A 20,553-nucleotide genomic window follows, 5' to 3' on the forward strand; every position below is an offset into this window, starting at 1 on the left:
TTTATTTTAGTAGCAAACATTACTAGTTGGGATTACTTGGAAGAACAGATTACCCATGGCTTCCAGTTTACAGTCTGGCTGACAAGCAAGGTGGTCCAGGGGAAGCTTTTTTGTCATTAATACCCTCAGCCACTGGGACAACAAGGGTTGAGTGAGGACTAGCCCAGCCCTAAAAGGGTGTGTGACTGTGTTGCTGTCTTTAGCTAGTGTGCTTTAGCGCTTTGTGTGCTGCCAGTTTTGCATGGGCTCCATGCAAAATGCTGGGCTCCCCCTCTGGTATGCAACTTGTGTTTGTCATACTCAATACTCAAGGGGAATTAGAGCCTTTTGTACATAGGTGCCTCTTGCCAAGTCTCTCTAGTCCTCCTATATATAAGTAAATAAAGCCTATAAATTACAGGCTCTCACAAAAACAGAGTTCCAAGTCACAGAATAAAATTACTGGAGAGTGACCGGCACAACTGAATTTTTGAAAATCCCAGACCTATCCAGGGGAAGCTGCATCTCTTTATCACTTGCCTCTATTTGTTTCAACAAAAATGATCTAAAGTGGTGTGGGCTAGTTGAGCAGCTCAGTGCTGGCAGGGACTGAACCTAGCAAACAGGACCGACCCTACAGGGTCACCCTGGTGAAACAGCACAGAATATAGAAAATCCCTTACAAGCTGTGTATTAAACCTTGACATACTGTATTACTTAAGAGGTCTCCGGGAAAATTAAAACCCTTTCGACTGGGTTTTGCAATTCAGGGAAAATTTTAGTGACATTTAAAAGGTTTCTCTTGTGTTCCTCTAATGGGATAAATAAAAAAAAAGACTTGTTTTAGGCCAGCAAATGGGGGGACAATCCAATTTCCCTGATTCCATCAAGACACTCTTAAAGCATTAGCTTGTGCAGGTTTGTTGTTTCGTTTTTTTTTTTTCAAAAAAGGCAACAGACTGACCCCTCTGCTTGATGGCTTTGAAAAGTGTCCTGATGTGGAGGTATTTATCCTACACAACATGCTTCATCGAGGCACTCCAGCAGCACTTCTAAATATACTCCTTTGTTATTAAACTATGTAGGAAGAGAGCAGCACAGCAGGAAACACAAAGTTTATTATTTACTGCAGCAATCCACAGTCAGGCTGGGCTCAGAGACTAATGTGTGATGATGTGCTCTTCAGATTTGGTACGTGGAAGAGAAAAAGGATGGCATTTAACTAGTAATATTTTTGATGAAAACCTAAGCATGCCCTTAACTTTATATTTTAGGCATAATTTTGGTTCAAAATAAATAAAGATTCCCCTATGGAACATTATATTTTTAGTTTGTTTCCATCAGTCACAAAGATTAATGTATCAACACTTACTTTGGAAGGGGCTCTGGGGATTGATAATGGGAAATAGGAAGCCTTTCACCTCAAGGTCACTGGTTCAGCTCTGCCCCACGTCGGTCACTGCCACCAGTACCTGCCATCTGCTCCTCCCCAGACATCCGCCCAGTGCAAAAAGGCTGGTCCAGTTCTGAGTGCTGAGGACAGATGTCCAGGTCCCAGCAGACTCCCTGGGCTGCTTTAGTAGGAAATGGGATGGACCTACTCAGCTCAGCCCCAGACGTGACAGCAGCCCTAGCCTTCAGCTCAGCTTGAGCACCACCAGGGAACTTGACCTTCTGCTGCGCTTGCATGACCCATGAATGGTGAACCAGTTATTCCTGCCCTGTGCAGAATAACTCATTCAAAAAGCAGGACACCCCTGAACATAAATCTGTCTGTTATAAAGTTGGCCACAGTTTTGCCTGGTTGCCTCCAACTCCTGCTGAATTTCATTAGGAATACCTCTATTACAGAGCACAAGAAGAGAGAAAGTGCTGCCTCTAGACTCGAAAGAGCACTTCAAAGCAAAGATCAATTTTGCATCTCACTAAATAAGTAATGACAGATCAAACTGCAAGTACTTAGTTCAGCTTTATTTTAATAGCACAGTGGCTCCATCGAGAAGTCCCAGTTACTGATGTAGTTTGATGTCTTGAGGCAGTTTCCTCCAGACATTTTTCCTTTTTTTTTCTTTTTTAGCATTGGCACTTTATTAATAGCTGTTTGGAAACCTGACTGTCTGTGAATAAGCAGTACCAATAAGCCTTTTCCCTCTCTGTTTATTTCTCCTTTCTTCCATCAGGAAACAGCCTTAACAATCACAGACTTGAGAGGCGAGTTTTCAGAGTCTGATGTGTAGTTGTACTTGGTGGTGGTTGATCAAATGAAAGAGTAGCTTCTTCATTCCTTATAAAATAAAAAATGGTAAATCAGCTACTAATACAATTCACAGAGGCTGCTGAAAGACTGCTGGATGTCACAAAAACAGCCACCCTTTGAGGTGATGAGACCGGAGCTTCTTAAGTCAACACATGCAGTCAGCTTCTCCCTGGCAGTGGTCCACTATGGGGCAGGATCCAGGCTCTGATGCCTTCCCCCTCTGGCAGACGTCTGTAAGTGTGCAAACAATCTCTCTAATTCCAGATTAGCCACAAAGAGGAGTCCTTGTCCTTAAGAAACAGTCATGCCTGGGAAGAAAAGGCTGTCTGGAGGCTGCAGGGCGCAGCACTATCCTGAGATGCTTTGTGATATCCCAGGTATTGGGTTTTTGTAAAAGAAGAGGAAAATAAAGTGTCTTTCAAGATGAGGGCCATGGACCACTAAAACTCAGCTCCCCTGCTAGCCCAGGCTTCCCCAAGCTTGGCTTAATAAAATCCAGATCTCATTTAATGAGCTCAGAGGGTGGTTCAGACCATCTCAACATGGAAAGTTTTAATTTTGCACACCAGGCCAAGGAAGGTTTATGAGACCAAAACAGAGTCTCCAGAGTCTTCATCCTCACTAGAGTTAAAAGAGAAAAATATCCCTGGGCTGTTAGCAGCACCTCTGCTCCTCTTGTGCCGCATTGAAACCATGCCTGCAGTTGTCACAGTATTGCAGCTTCCCTGCCAGTGCTCCAGCCACTACAGCAGAGTTCTTGGGCATTTCAGTTGACCTTGCCTTTGCTCAGACCAGTGGAAATCAAACTCATGGATTCAGCCATGGGTGGGGCACACTGCTTTGGCCCACACAGGGGTGGTTTCCCTGCTTTCTTTTGAGTATCTTTACCTCTAATGGTCACTCAGTTGTTGGCTTTAGAATGACAGTTCGTACAAAGAGGGTGTCCTGAAAAGCGGAGTGGCAGCTTGGAGTCCATTGCAGCTGACAATTAAAAGTGCAAAAACTCTTTGGCCACCCAGGCCTGTGAGTTCAAAGCCAGTGTAGGAAAAGAGGTTATTTCCAAAGTCCTGAATCCCTTTAAATAAATATAAGCCAGCATTTGCCTTGAAGTCAGAAAGGATTCAGGTGAACTGAGCAGTGGCCACAGTGCTTTTGACTCCTACTGTCTCCCATCCAACCTGCTAAATTTAGCATCCTGATCAAGCTTCTTTCTCTCTCTTTAATCAGGTGGAGCAAGTGGCATGCTGACTTGCTGGTTGATGCTGGATCTGATCCTGCTCACAGCATTTCCAGCCCCTCAGTAGTGACCAGAGGAGCTGTATGCAGGAAAGCAGCATGTCTGATACGCCACCACAGCAGTGCTTCCACTTAATCTCTCTGCTCCCATCCACACGTGCTGCCCTGATATCCGACAGCCGGTCCCATGCGGGCATGGTGCCAGCAGTGACTTTACAGGCTTTGTGGCAGAGATTATTTAAAGGAGATTAACCCTTCTAAACCCCTTAGATTTTAATTATTTCTGTATGTATTTATAAAACCTGCAGTCTGCTAGTTCCAGGGCACAACTGCCTCAGTCCCCATTCTTAACCTGGATTCATGAATATACAATGCAGCCATATTACAGGACAGCGGATGGACTGGACAGGGGTCATTTGACTTATTTATTTATTGCCATTCTGGAACAATTCACACCTGGAATGAAAATGAAACGTTATGGTTTCAAATTGTAAAAGGAGCTAATAATTCAAATGACTTTAAAATACTAGCACTAGCACTGCATTAATTGAATTGTTTGAGTCAATGCAGCATCTCTCACTAATTGTTTTTGTTAAGGCAGCTCTGACATTAATGCACACTGTTGCCTGCCCACTGATGGTGTTTTGAACATGGAGCACCATGCATCTCTTTGAAGACAGGGCTCCCTGAAGAGGTGATGTATTGTCAGCCAGGAGAGGGAAGGTCTGTTTCTTTCTTTCAGTTTTTTAGCAAGTTTTTTGTATCAGTATTAATGTTGTGAAAATGTGGAGTCTGGAAAACTGTCATGGCTAGCAGGTACTGTTAAAAGGGGGCGGAGGGAAGGGTTTGCACCTTCATCTTTTCATGCTTGCTCTCCTATTCGTCATGTTAGTTAGTGCTGGGCTAATTAGTTTTTTAGAGTTAAGGAATAATGGAGGCCACCTCTCAGTATGGATTACAGTCCTGGCCTGAGTGCTGTAACTCTCTGTGTGTATTCTAGGATTGCTGCTGAAAAAAATACTATTCAAATGTGTATTTGCCTATTTTGTAAATGCAAGTATAAAAGGTAGCTGTTAGAAGGAAACAAACCCCAATGGATCTGAGAGAAAAATAAGTAATTTTGAATACATTCCTTAAAATCAGATTATTTTTATTTATTCTTGTCTCCTGAGCAAGGAAATAAATGCAGACAGTGCCAAGGAGTCCATAAATAAATTTTGTTCTTGGGGAATCTCTTTAATATGCACACGGTCCTGCTTCTGTAGTAGTGAACATTTGACCAGTAGCAATTAATTTCTTATCACAGTCTTTCTATGAGGTAAGACAACATTAGTGTCTCCATTAGGAGGTGGAGAATGGGTGATCTCTGAGAGCAAATGATGTGCCCAGCTTTTCTCCCTTGCCCCACAGCTTGCCAACAGCTGCTGGAGGGAGAGGGCATTGCAGCAGTGCCTCTCCTGCAACGCGACTGGATGCTCCTCTCTAGGAAGATCTGTCCTACTAATCAAATTATAGACTGGGAAAACCTTCAATATCTGTATATTTCAGAATAAATATTGTTAAGCTAATGAATTTTCAGCTGCTTGCTGTGAAGCCTGCAGTATTTCCTTTAAAGGCAAATAGTAAAATAGAGAAGAAGAAGAAAAATTAAGGTCCCTGGTATAAATCTGTTCTGTCTAGAAAGGATAAAAAGATTATTTCTTACAAAACCAACCTTATGGAAAATAGCATATGATCCCATGGCATGTAGGTGATTAGGCAAAGTGTCCCAAAGGTTAATATATCTTTTCTCATTCAAAAGGGTAGGATCTTGAGCTGAAAGTGCTGGACCAGTGCATTCAGCCCTGTGCCTGGGGAGGGGGAAATGTGGAAACAAAGGGTTAAATTTCGGGGCTGTAGAAGCAGATTGTGTTTTCCTTCTATGATGTGGGCTGACAAGACATCAGTATTCTATTCATCTGTTGGGAATTAGGCTGTTAATCCAATCAATGACTCTTGAGCTAGCTGCAGCCTGCCTCCCCACTGGGGAACAATCGGATCAGACGGGAGATTGTTTAAGAGCACAGCACGGTCCGGTGTCAGGTGGAATTTCCAAGCATTCCCTAGTGAATTGGGATGGGAAAGCTATCTCAGCCCATTTATCCTGCCCCTTAAATAGCCAGGTATCTGCCTCAGCCACTCTAAAATAATAAAGCAGAACAAGAGCTACTAACTTTTACACAGGGAGGGGCTAGGGAAGCACCCTGAAAAGAGAGATTTTAGTGTCTTGCCCTTAGGAATATTGTCCTATTTGCAGCTTGGGATTGTGTTTGCATGGTTAAACTGGTGGCTGGCTCAGCTGCAGTGCTCTAACACTTGTTACAGCTCTCGGCACTGGCTCTTTCCAAACATACTTTTGATCCCTGGCCTGAGGAAACCTGCAGCTTCCTGGCAGCTTTTATATTGCATCAACACACTTGTTTGATGACCAGAAAAATACTTGGTGCTGGAAGTAACAGGCAGTAGCAAATATTTCTTGGAGCAACCTATGAATATGCATGTACAAGTAACACAGCTGTGCACAGAATGCCGGCTGTAAATTGGGGTGACAGTGCTCAACAGGAATACAGCCCTGAGAGTTTTGCTGTTGCTGCATGAGCCACTGAGTAAATTCAGAAATCAGTTTGTTCTGCAATTAAAGACAGCCATGTCTGCGCTGGAATATTGAGAGTCTGTATCTGTGCCAGCAGCACTACATGCTGATGACAGTAGATGTAATAAATCCCATTGAAATTGCACTTGGAAATTTAGGTACACCACCAGTTAGAAACTAGGGCGATGAGGGATTAGCGTAACCCTGGCACACTGAACTCCTCAGGCCAGTGGCGTTTGAGTGCATTAGCAGATGCAGGCTTTGTGAGGGAATGAGTGGCTCCTGGGCATCATATTCTCTCTGAGCTTTCTTAGTTCTGGTTTTAACAGCAGCTTTGCAAGTGGAGGGCTCCTCCAAATTACTGCACCTAAATGAACTGAGTATGAGCTCAGGCAGCAAAAATTAAAAGGGAGGTCCCCAGACAGAAAGATCCCCAGCTCAGAGGCTTGGCTTTAAAGGGCTTCAGCATCACTCTTCCCTTGATCATAATTTTGAATCAAACAAAAGTTAATGCAATTTTCTTTGCCTTTCAGTAGCAGATTGTGCTGTAAGGGTTCATGCCATTAGAAATGTAATAATTGCTTCTCTGTGCAGATCTAATTTATCTGTGAGGCACTTAGAAGATAGGCCAAATGATAGCCTGGCAGTGGGCTCTGGAGAAGGGCCTGAGAGGTGATGATAAAGATCTGTCTAGCACCTTCCATCCTTGTGGATATCTGCCTGGCAAAGTGCAGGAAAAGGTCTGAATAGGAAGAAGAGGACACAGGAGAGAGCTCCTAAAGGGGGACGGCTCAGTAACAGAGGAGTCCCTGCCAAGCCTACCCACATGCAAGGGAGGTGGAAGAGTTAGTTGAGGAACCAAACTTACAGGATACCCAAGCCCTGTACTTCTCAATCTAGGCTATCTGCAGTCCCCATTGCCAATGCATGGAATTTGGTTTTGCTTCTGCTGGAAGTTGCTCTGTATCCTTTGTTTCAGTACCAAGGGTGCACTGGGTAATGTCTCACAACAGCCTACACTTAGCATTAACAATCATAACTTTACAAGCACTTCACAAACATCAGCTAATTAATTACCTTTGTATGGGCCACACTATCTAAAATAGCAGGCAAAGGTGAACAGTCAGAAGTGTATTTTGCTTTAGCATAATAAAAAGCTAAAAAGTGGGGAGAAAACGTAAAGATTTGCTTTATTTTTCAAGGGTCAGAACTATTTGGGACTCTGGATTCTTCTGACACAAAGCTGTTAGATGGTCTTGTTTCTCAGGTGCACTGTTGATATTGTTTAAAGCTCAGGAGGCAACTAAAAGCAAATGTCTGTGTGCATGTGGGTGCATCCGAGGTCTAAGGTAGGGTTTCTAAAAGAACAGGATCACATTCAGACTAAACCATTGCTTTTCTATGCCAGCATTTGCAGACACAGCAGTCCACTCATCTATCTGCTTCGACTGAACATGCATTCATTTTACATATATTAATGTATGTGTCCAAACCCAAGCTGCTGTGTGCAAAAGCAGCATGTCAATGAAAATAAAGGCTGTACTGGGAGAATCTACTGAAGTATCTGGTAGAGTTCAGACTGGTTATATTAGCCCGCATTGCCTGGTTTTATGTGTTGGTGGGCATTAGCATGTAAATTCTGATATGCTTTTAGCTGTAGTCTCACTCTCAGTCATCTTGGGGATAAAATTTCAGAGAGAGAAAAAGAAGATGATGAGTTTAAAGTAAATTGTTGGAAAGTTGAAGTCTAAAGTGGAAAAAAATGAGAAATAAAACCCTTTTTAAAAGTGGAGGGAAGTATTTTCTTGCTATTTTTCATATTCCTGGCTTGAGTGAGTGTGTGTCATGAGGCTACAGAGATTTATATTTATATCTCCTAAGCACTACTGCTTGTTCAGAGGCTGTATTATTCTAGCCCTTTTTATTCACTCGCCTTATAAAGATGTAGTGTAAATATTTATCTTCCCTCCGGCCCATCCATGCTGCCCAGGATCCAGCACTGTTAAACACTCTTATCACTTCATCGGTCTTATCTCCTGTGATCCCTGCCAACATTTGGAGCCTGTCAATGGGAGCAAGCGTGCACTTTAAAAGGTGCCAAAAATGAACAGAAAGAAGAGGTGGCACAGGGGAAGATACCTTAAAATAAAGATTGCATGTGCTATCCCTCAAAAGAGCAAGTTTAGGGTATATATTTTCTGCTATGCCTTTCACACTCACAATGTCTTTGCTTGGAAATGTGATTGAAGGCACAGAGATGAGGTCTCAGTGTGGACCAGCACTCAAGGAGCTGGTGTGGAGGGCTGTCTAGCCCCAGTTTCATTGCCGATACACGGTCTAGCTGGACCAAACTCACACAGATAACCATCATGGTTTTGGTTTTCCTCTTTCTCTACTAAATAAAACATGTGAGATGGAGGAAGAAACAATGTTCCCCTTAAGGCTGCTCTCCCACTCACAGCGGTTTCTGTGTGCAGCTTGGAGAGCAAATGATGCAGGTCTGGAAGATCAGTGTTATGTATATATTCTGGTTTAAAAACTGCCCAATGAAACCAGCACAGTCAAACACTGGTATGTCAAGGTCTCCTTGCCATGATGGGCAGTGGCAGTCATATTTTATAGCATGTGCAGCCTCTCAGCTCAGCTTAGCCAAGCTATTTCCATGTCCCTGCTCTTCGGTCCAGAAACCTTGTGGTAGGTTAAGCAGGGTACAGAAATTCCCAAGGAATGAACATGGGATGGCAAGACCACTATAATCCTATCACTTGTAAGATAAAATTGATGTGCAGTAGCCATAGTACCACTTAACGGATAAGACAGTTGGTCCATCTGCGCTCGGTCCATCTTCTCTCATTTCTCTTGCTTGAATTTCTCAGGAGCAGAACAAAATCCTGTTATCCAATAAGTTACCCACTGGTAGCTGGATTTACATTGAGTGACATCTGTCGCAGACCATGGATGTAGGAGGTACCAGTGATCTTGTAGCACCTTAGTTTTGATGAGCTTGGTAGATGTGGACGTTTGGGTTTAGTTTTGAAGTATGAGGAAACGCTCTCATCTCCCTTGAAGGCCATACAGCTTGGCTGTCATCCTACCATGGCCAGATGTGCCAGGAGGCTGTAAAAGGCATGCCATTAGGAGGCAAGAGTAAAGCTTGCAACTGATCTGTTGTTAGTTGGTAACTTATGTGTATGGGACTGAGCACTCGTGCATTTGAGTGTGTAATGGTCTTTCCTTCCTTTCTGGTTGTCTTTTGTCTGCCTGTACAGGTTCTGCCATTTCCATGAACTCCTTGTTTTTATAGGCAGGGTATTGCTAAAAGGGCTCTGGGAGAGGTACCTGTCAGTGCCTGCAAGCCAAAAGCAAAGCTTTACAGAAACATGTATTACTGTTTTGGGCCTAGCCTTTCCACACTTCCGTGTTGAAGTTCACTGCGTCAGAGCACTGATTTCCTCCTTTTTAACATGTCACATTGACATTATTCCAACTAACGCATTATGATGAAAGGGCTTTTTTCTTAGGCATCCTGCAAAGAGCAGAGCTCAGCATTGGCTCCAGAGCTATCTATCTCTTCCTCTGCAGTCCCCAACTCCCCTACTCAACACCTTTGTGCTTCTGTCATGCTGCGGAAGCTCATATTAGCTGTCCTGTCCTGGCTTTGGCTGAGATAGAGCTGATTTTCTTCCTAGTAGCTGGTACAGTGTTGCGTTTTGACTTTAGTCTGAGAATAATGTTGGTAACACAGCAGTTATTGCACAGTTATTGCCAAGTAGTGCTTACTCTAAATCAAGGACTTTTTAGTTTCTCATGTTCTGCTAGTGACTGAGTGCACAAAGCCGGGACAGCTGACCAAAACTAACCAAAAGAATACTCCATACCACAGCATGTCATGCTCAAGACAGAAACTGGGGGAAGTTGGCCATGAGCCACTGATCACTGCTTGGGGATGGGATGGGCATCAGTGAGTGGTGGGCAACTCGGTTTTGCATCACTTGTGTTTTCAGAATTTTTATTTCTTCTTTTTCTTTTTTTTGGTTTGTTTTTTTTTTTTTTGTTGTTCCCTATTATTATTATCATACTTGTTATTATTTCTAGTATTACTATATTTTACTTCATTTAAGTTATTGAACTGCTCTTATTTCAACCCACGGGTTTTACCTACTTCCTGTTCTCATCCTCATCCCACCTGGCAGGAGGGTGAGCAAGCAGCTGCATGGAACTTAGTTGTTGGCTGGAGTTAAGCCAAGACATGCCCCTGCTTGCAAGCCAGATGAGCAAAATGGTCCATCTGATCACCACTCCACGTGATCACCAGTGGCATCAATGCATTTCTCCTGGCTGCAGAGGATGTGCTCTGGGTGCTCCTCTCCCGGCTGGTGCCAGTAATCCCTGGCTGGGCGGTGACATTTACCATGCCCTGGGCAGGGTACAGTGGGGTGAGAACAGGCTGTGGCAGGTTGTTCTTGTCCACTCGCCCTTTGGGGTAATTCATCCCAACAGAGGCACGTCCTGGGAGAAGGACACACCACACCTTGCCTAGTGTGCTCCAGAAACTGCTGCTTTCTGTTCACAAAAGGAAATATCCCTTTCACCAAGGTCAGCTAGAATTCATCTTAAGAGCACTTCTTCATGTCTTGTTTCATTGCAAAACAAACATTTCCAGTGCGTGGTAGGCAGTATTCATTGCACGTAATTTCCACAACGGGAGCTGTAATCCTCACTTTCACAGCCCATCTTTGACTAGTTTCCAGGTGTGACTGTTTCACGCTGAAGGCTCAGTGTTGCCAAACCTGGAGCCAAGCCGGGCACGTCAGGCTCTGATTAGGCATGGTGCTCTAAAAAGCCAAATCAGAGAGGGATTGGGATCAGCAGCATCTTGAGGACATTTCAAGGCCTCTCGTGAGTGACCACACTAGAGCTTTTTCAATTTACCTGGATTAAAATTTGTCACAGAGAAAATGCAAGCAAATAACACAGCATCTGAGAAGTATAACAAATAGCATTTGGCCAACTGTTAGGCTCGAAAGCGGAAAAAACAAGCCACATAAAGGGTAAACAATGTTTGCATAACATTAGATTAACAGTTCTTTTTAAAAACCACTTGGAGAAGAAAGAGACACATTTCGTATGCTGGGGCTTGCACTCCCTTCTTAGCCCAATAAATGCCGGAAAGTACATGTAAGGGAACTAAAAGGTCTCGTTAGCCCCCAGCCTCCTGCTGAAGCAGCAGTGCTTTACACAGGCGTTTGGAAGAGGAACAAATGGCTGCACTATTCCTGGAGCAGTCTTATGTATTTTATAAGGAGTTCTGCAGCAAGGGAAGAGGGATTTCTGCCGCATGTCTCCAATCCCATTCTTGTCAGCTACAATTTTGAAGGCAGTGATGCAGAGGGGAGCTGGCTTCCCATCCCCCATCCCACACACAACCCGCATATTTGAAAGCCTGCCTTTCCAATAACTCATTCATAGCACTCACGCCTGTTCTTCCCCAGCCCTGCTCCATGTTTTGCTGAAGTCATTGCCTGCCCTGTCACTCCTCTGAGCAGGCATGTGCTTAAGGACCGCTCAGGGCCTCTGGCTCAGGTCTGTTACCTTATTAATGTGGAATAATCAATGAATGCTGTCCCTGATTCCTTCAGTTCCTTAGTTTGCAGTATCTTTTAATGATACCCACTTGCATTGTACTGTTCACAGTTTTGGCAGAAATAGAGTCCTGAAAATGAGGCACTTCCAAAAACACTGGTGTGAGTTCCACGAACGAGGCATAGCAGCGCATGGAAGGGAAAATTCAACCCCCCATCTTTTGCTCAGAAAAGATGTGAAGTGGATGTTTAGGCAGCAAATGCCTGCTTTATCTGGCTTTTGTCTTTTGTCCTTGTTGCTCCTGTGATTATCCTGTTGGTGTGATGTCCCAGAGCAAAGCGTGGGATCTCCCACCCTGAAACACAGGTCATTCCTAGTTCCTCAACTCAACAGGGTTGATATCAAACAGAATAACAGGCTGGGAAACCTTCAAAGGTTCAAAATAAGTCTTCAAACAGCTATGAGTGGGGTTTCTACCTGCTTTCCTTTTCTTTTCCCTTCTGCCTGCTCCAGAATCCACAGCAGACTGTAGAATTTGCACCTTAATCCTAAAGATGATGGTAATTAAAAACCTAAGTCTCCATAAACAGATGCAAATAAATTAAGGAGGCAAAGAACTGAATTAGAGGCTAATCCTGGTGGGGTAGTGAAAGCAAAGGGGCCGGTAATTCTTCCCTTCTGTTATTTCACCTGTTCTTGTGGCAGGACAAGGCTGCAGCATGGGGAGGTGCCTGGGATGTGCCTTGTGGATGGATGAGCATCAACTGCTCACTAGCAAAGCCCTGGTCATGCTTGCAGAGTCTGGGAAGAGGACACGCTTCCCAAACCATTGCAGCTAACGCAGTGGCATATGTATTAGCTTGGAGAGGGAGCTGTGTGCCAACATCTTCAAATCATGTGGCTTGCTTTGCCTTTGCCTTGCTGCAGGTGTTTCACAAGCATGAGTTTGGCAAGCAGCTCTCACTTCCAAGCACTGCACATAGCCCTTTCCTCACCCTCATCCTGCAGGGATGCCAGCAGCCTAACACAACTTAACTGGGCTTTGGGTCCACCTTTGGTCATACCTCAGTACTGAAGAGCAGGGACCTAAGATTTATTCAGGTGGAAGAAAAGTGCTGTTTTTTTCCCCTATGTGCTCCCGTGTGCTGAAGAGTGCAGCAAACTCAGCTGTACCAACATCCCTGTGCTTTTCCCTTGTCTTTAGTAAAGCATGGGGGCCAAGGATGGGCTTGCACAGAAGTATCGTGCACTAAAGCTTCAGGATTAGTGAAGGTTCCAAAGTAAGGCCATAGGATTGGAAATTCTTCATTTTTATGGGCTGGAAGTGATAACGGTATGAACTGAATTATACTCATGTCATTATGTGATCCACACACTCTTATGGGTGGATGGATATTGATTATCAATCAATACTGATTGATGGTGGATGATGATTCAAAGCCTAATTGCCAGGCACCTGCATGTCCTGGGCTGTTTATCTAGTCAATTAAAATATTGTTGTGATTCAGCTTACTCATTTTAAACTGGGATTTACTTGTATCCCCATGACGTTTCCTATACCTCTAAAATAAAGTCTCTTTTTCAGGATGGGGAAGGCCAGACTGCACTCCATTACGGTAAGCTGCCTTTCTGCTTGGTTATTCCCTTTTAACAGAATGGATTTGCAGCTGGAGTAAATGGTCTATGTACAGAAAGCAAATTTCAGCAGAAATATGAGCAGGGAAACTGGATTTGATTAACCAGCGGCTACCTCCACTAGCAAGTCCCAGCACAGTATGAATAGGAGCCCTGGGAGAAGCAGTGAAGAAGGCTGCTGTTCTCCCTTCATTCTCCTCTGTGAATATCACCTTAAAGCCTTCCTTTTCCACCAATGTTGCACTTCCTGCAGAGTTTTTCCTCTGCACCTCTGTGTCTCTGGGACACAGCTGTACTATCTCCAGACCCAGGAATGGCTCTGGTTAGGGGATGTCCCCTAGACATCAGGGGTTTTAGAGGAGGGCCTGTACTAGCTTCAACTGATTATACAGGTGAAGAGAAGGGGACAAGGTCTTCACCTCCATATGTCCTGGAGACATTGATCACAGCTAGGAGAGCAGCAGCTTCTCTACTACCAAATTCAGCAGAACAAAGTGACAGTTCGTGTCCCTCCTACAATTACATGCTAATTAGGTATGCAATTTTGTAGCAACCTTTAGTAGAAAAATTGTTCTATGTCCACATGAGAAAAGTAGAGACTAAAGTGACGCATGCGGTACTGATGTGTGGGGAATAGGAAAAAAGTATTGATTAACTCTGTATCATAATTTTTTCCAAAATTAAGACATATCCAGTTATTGTTTTATACTCTTTCTCAATGCTTGTCACTGTGTAATTAAGAGCACAATTGTCATTCCAAAGTGTTTGTATCTTTCTCTCTTTCTGATCTCTCCACAAGGACTTTAGCAGGATGGAAAAATTGCCTTACAGAACATCAGTCCAAGCCACAGACAGCATTTGGATCTGGATCTAAACCACCAGATTCCAGAGCCCCTGAACCAGGATTGTAATTACAATAATGTATTATTTCTCTCCATATGATCTTTCCTGTAGGATACTCTATTTTTCAAAATCTTACCATTCTGACTGGAGTAGCAAATCTGCTGCTTAGTGCAGCAGTGTCCACAGAGTGACAGCACTTAGTGCCACGTTGCTGCTTTCTCTGCCCAGATCCTTCCACATTTTGACCTTTTCTCTCCTGGGAAGACACTGTCCCCAGCTCCAGCACTGGCATCTGCCTATTGAGGGTAGGATTGTCACTGATTGTACAAAAACACAGCATACATGTAAGTTGTCCAAGAGCACTATTTCAGGCAAGTCCACTGTACAGAAGTGAAGGGTGCGTGCATCACCTCAGTGTAAACTATGTGCAGGTGGATCCCTCTGGCTGGTGACAGAAGTGAGTTATTTAACACAAGCAAACAAACATAACTAATTCATTTAGCATTAAATCATAAATGGTTTCTGTGATCCACCCTGCCAGCTCAGATGTTTCAATAATTGACAGCTTACCAGGGCTTTTTTATGGAATGTTTTAAGTTTAAATTTTTTTTCCCCTTGAGCGTTATCCTACATCCCCTCCCTCTCCATCATCTTTGGATAAGCCTATCTGGGACACTGGCACACAGGTCTGATGTGCCCACAGGTGCCCTGCTGTCCCTGGGTAACCATCGCTGCACCCAGGCTGTCCTCATTCGCTTACTTAAATCACTCTGATCTTGAACACAGCTTGTTAAATGAGTGAATGGTTTTGATACAAGTGGCTATTGGCCTGGAACTGGAACTCACTGAAAATCTCCTGATGCCGTCTCAGTTATCACTTAGTAACCAAGCCATTAATTGCAGTGGAGAGGCGTGAGAGCTCATATGAAAACTGTCTCTGGTGGTGCTGAGCCAAGCAGTGTCTTTACAAGGCTTTCCCTTTTGTAACAAGCTGTTCAGGGAAGGGTTAAATCCCATGAGCAAGGCAGCCACTGCTTTTAGGTTTTCTCCATCCCTTTTTATGAGCTGGCATGGCCAGACAGCTGTCCTTGTGGTGACAGCTCTCCTGATTACAGCTGGTGTCAAACTGCATCCTGCTGCGGGTTATAAATCCTGCCTCTTTCCGATCAGCGCCAACCCGGGTTTAATTGGAGGTTAAGTGGAGGCCAGCCGGCAGCGTGGTCCAAAGGCACTGGCTCACCAGTGGTAGCTGCCATCGGACCCCTCTTCTCCGGACTGAAGGCAGCAGTCAGTGCCATGTATGATCAGTATGAACACGGTCTCCCCACTAAATGGCCTGTTAGTCTTCAGCTCCTCTCCATCCATCCATCCACCCACTCACCCGCAGGGAATACTAAAATCATTGCCACTGCCTCTCCCAGAGGAAATCAAGGCTTCTCTGAGCACTGGTGGCCACGTGGCCACGGAGTGGGCAGGCTCTGTGTCCTCATGGGCGCCCCAACTCCCCTGCAAAGCACCATCTGTTCAGCTCTGTCTGTGCTGTGGCAGGGCAGTGGGAGGGGACGCTGGAGGGAAAATAAATAATAAAAAAAAGAAAGAAAAGAAATTCATCATCCGAACCCTGAGGATTAATGGAGTCGGAAGGCAAACTGCGCTGAATGGAAATTCATCTTCACCCGTGCCAGTGTCAGGGCTGCCGCTCCGGCCCTTGACAAATCGAGGGTCCCAGGGTGCGATAAATCCAGCAGCTGTGCTCATCCCTGGGGACATCCCCAGCCCGCTCAAGGTCATGGGCTGTGCCCACCAGCAGCACCAGACCAGGAAGCCACCTTTCTCTGTGTGGGCACCACCTCCCCATCCCAAGGAGCTGCCAGCATGGCTTCCATGGCACCCCTGGATGTCTGCTCTCTGCAAGGGTGCTGTGCCATCCCCAGGACGTGCCCTCCCAGCCCTTCAGCTCAGCCTTACCCACACCCCCACCTGCTTCCTTACCAATCCCTTCCTCCTTTTTTCACTTTTTTTCACCTTTTTTTATCTCTTTCTGCATAAGCTCCAATCACACATCAAATTAATTTTAACTAAACATTGCTTCTTGTCCCTTTGGGTCAGTAGGAAACTGCAGAGTAATGCAAAAGACACTCTACGACATTTAACAGCAAAAAAGAGCTAGTTATTTTGTAAAAGCACCTGAAATATAGTTAAAACCAATCACTGCCAGTGGGAGAAGTAGCTGATGACTTCACGGTCTCAAGGCAGATGGGGGCTGAGGCAGTTTTTTGGCTTCACTAGGATTTGTGTTGCGTGGGCTTAAGGAAACATCCAGGGTCTTCTGCTGACGTCAGCTGAGCCCTGCCCTTCAGTGTTAAGAGCTTTAATGGTTTTCCTGGTTCTGTTTTGTTTGGGTTTTTTAACATCCTTAGGCAAGATTGGAGGGGGAGCTGAAAGCTGCCAGGCTGTTACATCCTCAGGACAGAGAAGAGCTCAGGTCAAACTTGGTTCTATCTTGGCAGAGTAAATCGGGGTTGAAATAATAGTTGCTAGAGGTGTGAGTTAGAAATAATGGTGCGTAGAAGTGTGCTGTAACCGGCTGTCCATGGGCACAGGCACGTTGCCCTGGAGCTGGTGCTCAGGGAAGGGCCAGCTGGCAGATAAAAACCACCCAAATATTCTGCAAGGAGAAATGATAAATGAAAGCCAGGTGCAAGGTAGTGCTGATGATGTCCTGCCTGGGACATGCTGCCTGGGAGCAGCGTGGAGCCCTGGGAGGTTCAGGAGGCAGGTGAGGGGCTTATAAATGTGTTATAAATGATAAATGCATTATAAATTCTGAGTACAAAAGCAAGCAGGGAATGCTTTCCCAGGTGGCACTTTGGGGCTTTGTGTGGTGCTGCATTAGAGGTCTGGAGCCATTTCTGGGTTTATCTCCAGTCTTGGACGTGAAGAAACATGAACCAAACTGCTCTTAGGTACCTTGTGCATCATCCTGGGTGATGCCCCACAAACCACCATCTCCCAGTGGCTCCATGGCTGGGCTGCAGACTCTGGACTCCCACAGGATTTGTGGCTTTTCGTCTCTCTGTCTTTTCTCTTTCCTTTGCACTATTTAATCCAAAGGCATATAATACATTGAGTACAGAACACAGCCCCGAAAAATTATCTGCTCTGCCTGGCCAGGTGCTGAGACAGCATTTCCTGCTCTGGTACATGCATGGGAAATCACCAATTACAGCACTGCTCCAGAGATGCCCATCACCACCACCTCAGGTCAGGATACCCAGACTAACCCTTTGCTTTCGCCCTCCAGCTGCCGCCTGTGAATTTCTGGACATCGTGGAGCTGTTGCTGAAGTCGGGTGCCAACCCCACACTGCGGGACCAGGAGGGCTGCCTGCCAGAGGAGGTAACAGACTGTAAAGCCATCACTTCAGCTCTGCAGCAGCACACCGCTGGCAAGACCTAACCCCGCAGCCACACGTGGCAGGGAGGACAGAGACGCTCTGCAACAATGCCCCTTCTCTTCCCCTGGTGCCTGCCAAAAGGCCTTGGGGGCTTGAAGGGGAACTTTTAGAGCACAGGGTCTGGGTGGGCTCTCCAGCACCAGGGCTGGCCGGCCAAGAGTGTATCCTGGGCAGGATGGGATCAGGGTTTTGCATGCTCTGACATTTATCAGTATTGGGGGGGAGGGAGCAAGGGAGGGGAAAGAGAGTCTGGAGAAGGCCTCAAATATTGTTTTAATGTATTAAATACAATTACTGCATTGGATGTCTCACCAGAGCAGCCTGTGCTGACTGGTCAGCTCCTCCATGGGGAGGGGATGGCTGCTGGGCCAGGTGAGATGCTCATCTCTGCCGTTTGGGTTGAGTTTTGGGGGTTTGTTTTCAGTTGTTTGGGTTTTCTTTCCTGGGTCCAAGCAAAATGTCATAAATAAAAGCACAGCGTGGGGACAGAGTGTCGTGGGGTTTTTTTTTCAATGGGAGTCACTTAGTTCCTTAGAAGCAATAAGGATGGGAGGCAGCACAGCACTGTCATAGCCCTTGGAAAGCTCTATTAAAGCTCGCGTCCTGGGGAGAAGGCTGCAAACAGTGGGGTCGTACAACTGTTTGTGCATCCCTCGAGTTCTTACCTAACATATATAAGACAAGTAAATGCTTTATGGCTAACCAACCTTTCCAAGCCAACAGGACTCTTACCACTTCACAGAACTGCTTTGCTGAATTAAATGGTGTTAAAACCACACCTCCATCAGCAGCTCCAGGTCCTCCTGTTGCATGCTGGTCTCTGGAATGGCTCAGCTGACTAAATGCTAAGAGGTGAGAAAGATGTGCCTTGTAGGGATGGCTCAGGTGCTGGAGTGAGGTGGGATGGTGATGGGGCTTACTGCTTGCTTATCGGAATCCCCACTGGGCTATTCCAGTGGATCAGCCATCGTACAGGGAGGCTACCAGGCATGGGTTTGTGCTTTGGGCTAAAACTTCTGTCTGGGAGGGCGACTGCTGCATGGGGTGGGTGTACACAGCAAGAGGAGACTGTAGCTTCCCCGCAGGGCGTTGCCATGCTGCTTGCTTTTCCTTGGAGAAGGAGATCTACAGCTTGGGGGAAAGCATAGGAAACCTCCTTGTTGTGATGGGCTACTTGCCATCGAGTCCTTCCAGCCTCAGGAAAATAAATGGGAATGTTCCCACCACTAAGAACTGGCTGGACAGAAGGCATTTGTGTATTTCAGCCCCTCATGGCAGCTGACTCCTGCCAGCATTTGCTAATACTAAGTCTGCTGCACTGGCTTGAATGCCACCAGCAGCCACAGCACCACTACTGCATAGCTCACACGCCAAGCTCAGTAGTAGGCAAGTTAATGGACTGTACGGGCATTTAGAATCATAGAATCATAGACTCATAGAACAGTTAGGGTTGGAAAGGACCTCAAGATCATCTAGTTCCAACCCCCGTGCCATGGGCAGGGACACCTCACACTAAACCATTTATATTATTAGGTCATATTTAGATTGACCGGGCTAAATTATTTCCCATTACCTTCATACTGGAAAGGTCTGATGGGCTGGGGAGCTGCGGTGGTCTCTGTGCTTTTGGGTAAAAAATTAAAGTAGCCCTTTAGGGCTTTTTGTGAAGTAGGTAGGAAACGAGCTCTAAGCCTGCTTCTTCTGACTGTCCCAAAGAAACTGCCTTCCTAGCTGTCCTGGGTTCAGCAGTAGCAGTCATTTTTCTCCTTAGTAGCTAGTGCAGTGCTGTGTTTTCATTTTTTGGCCTGGGAAGAGAGCTGATAACGCTGATGTTTTTAGTTGCTGCTCAAATGTTTGGTCTGGCCAAGGACTTTCTGAGCCTCATGCTCTGCTAGGGAGGAGGGGAGGCTGGGAGGAAGCAGAGACAGGACACCTGACCCAAACTGACCAAAGAGGTATTCCATACCACAGCACGTCATGCCCAGGATGTAACGGGGAGTTACCCTGGAAGGGCTGGGGACTGCAGGGTTGGATGAGGTATTGGTCGGTGCTCGCCTGTGGGGAGTGGGACGAGTTATTGGTCAGCTGGTGTTGAGGTGTTGTATTCTTTCCTCTTGTTATTTCTTTTATCATTACTATTATTGGTGGTAGCAGTAGTGGTTTGTGTTATACCTTAGTTACTAAACTGTTCTTATCTCAACCCGTGGGAGTTGCATTCTTTTCAATTCTTCTCTCCGTCCCTCCAGGAGCAGGGGGAGGGCAAGAAGGGGGGGGGAGGGAGTGAACAAGCTGTTGTGGTTGGCTTTAAACCACGACACTAGCTGGAGAGTGGATGGCAAAAGTAAAATACGCATTGTGCATCCGTTTGCAGCCACCACACATGCACCGGCGCTTTTGCTACCCAGCTGTGACAAGGGGCTGGTGAAACAAGCTGACAGCTGCCTGGCAGGGAGCTGAATACCGAGGATATAGAGATGTGTCTCCTTAGTGGTGTGAAGCAAGCTGCTGCTGATAAACATCAATGTTCTATACAGAATGTCAGGTTTCAACATTTAGGGTCCCTGCGGGACAGTGCTTATTTGATGGAAGCAATGCGGCAGCCCCCTGACCCCTGAGCAAGGGCCTGCAATGGCTTCTGCTTACCTTCACCCTGCCAAGGGCACCTGCAGGCTGGCAGTACCTGGTCTCACCACAAACACGGCTTATGCAGTCAAAATGTGATGGGTGCTGACAGCAGTGATGGTCACTTTTGCACCCAGATGTGAATGAAGCAAAGATGCCAACCCCAGTGCTGGAGTGCTCTGCATGGAGCCACTCCACTCGTTTTGGGACAGAGACATGGTGGCATCAAGGTTAGGGACAAGCGAGGCCACCCTTATGCAGTGCTATAATGCACAGCCACTGCCTGGCTTGATGGACATGTTGGGTAAT

General features: G+C 45.7%; 1 protein-coding gene across 3 annotated transcripts in view; it reads left to right on the plus strand.

Moving 5' to 3' along the window:
• ACBD6 (acyl-CoA binding domain containing 6) overlaps positions 1–19,822 on the plus strand; it is an 89,519-nt gene extending 69,697 nt beyond the window's left edge. The window contains exons 7-8 of one of the 3 annotated variants that reach the window (XM_065674046.1): positions 13,273–13,303; positions 17,470–19,822. In XM_065674046.1, coding sequence (XP_065530118.1) covers positions 13,273–13,303; positions 17,470–17,624 — 186 coding nt within the window. In that variant the 3' untranslated portion in view covers positions 17,625–19,822. Of the gene's footprint in view, positions 1–2,309; positions 2,460–13,272; positions 13,304–17,469 lie in introns of those variants that run through there. The other 2 variants (XM_065674048.1, XM_065674047.1) reach the window with 2 other exon arrangements.
• The last annotated feature ends 731 nt before the right edge of the window (positions 19,823–20,553 follow it).

The sequence above is a fragment of the Lathamus discolor genome, chromosome 3 (assembly GCF_037157495.1).
Source record: "Lathamus discolor isolate bLatDis1 chromosome 3, bLatDis1.hap1, whole genome shotgun sequence".
Taxonomy (NCBI): Eukaryota; Metazoa; Chordata; class Aves; order Psittaciformes; family Psittacidae; genus Lathamus; species Lathamus discolor.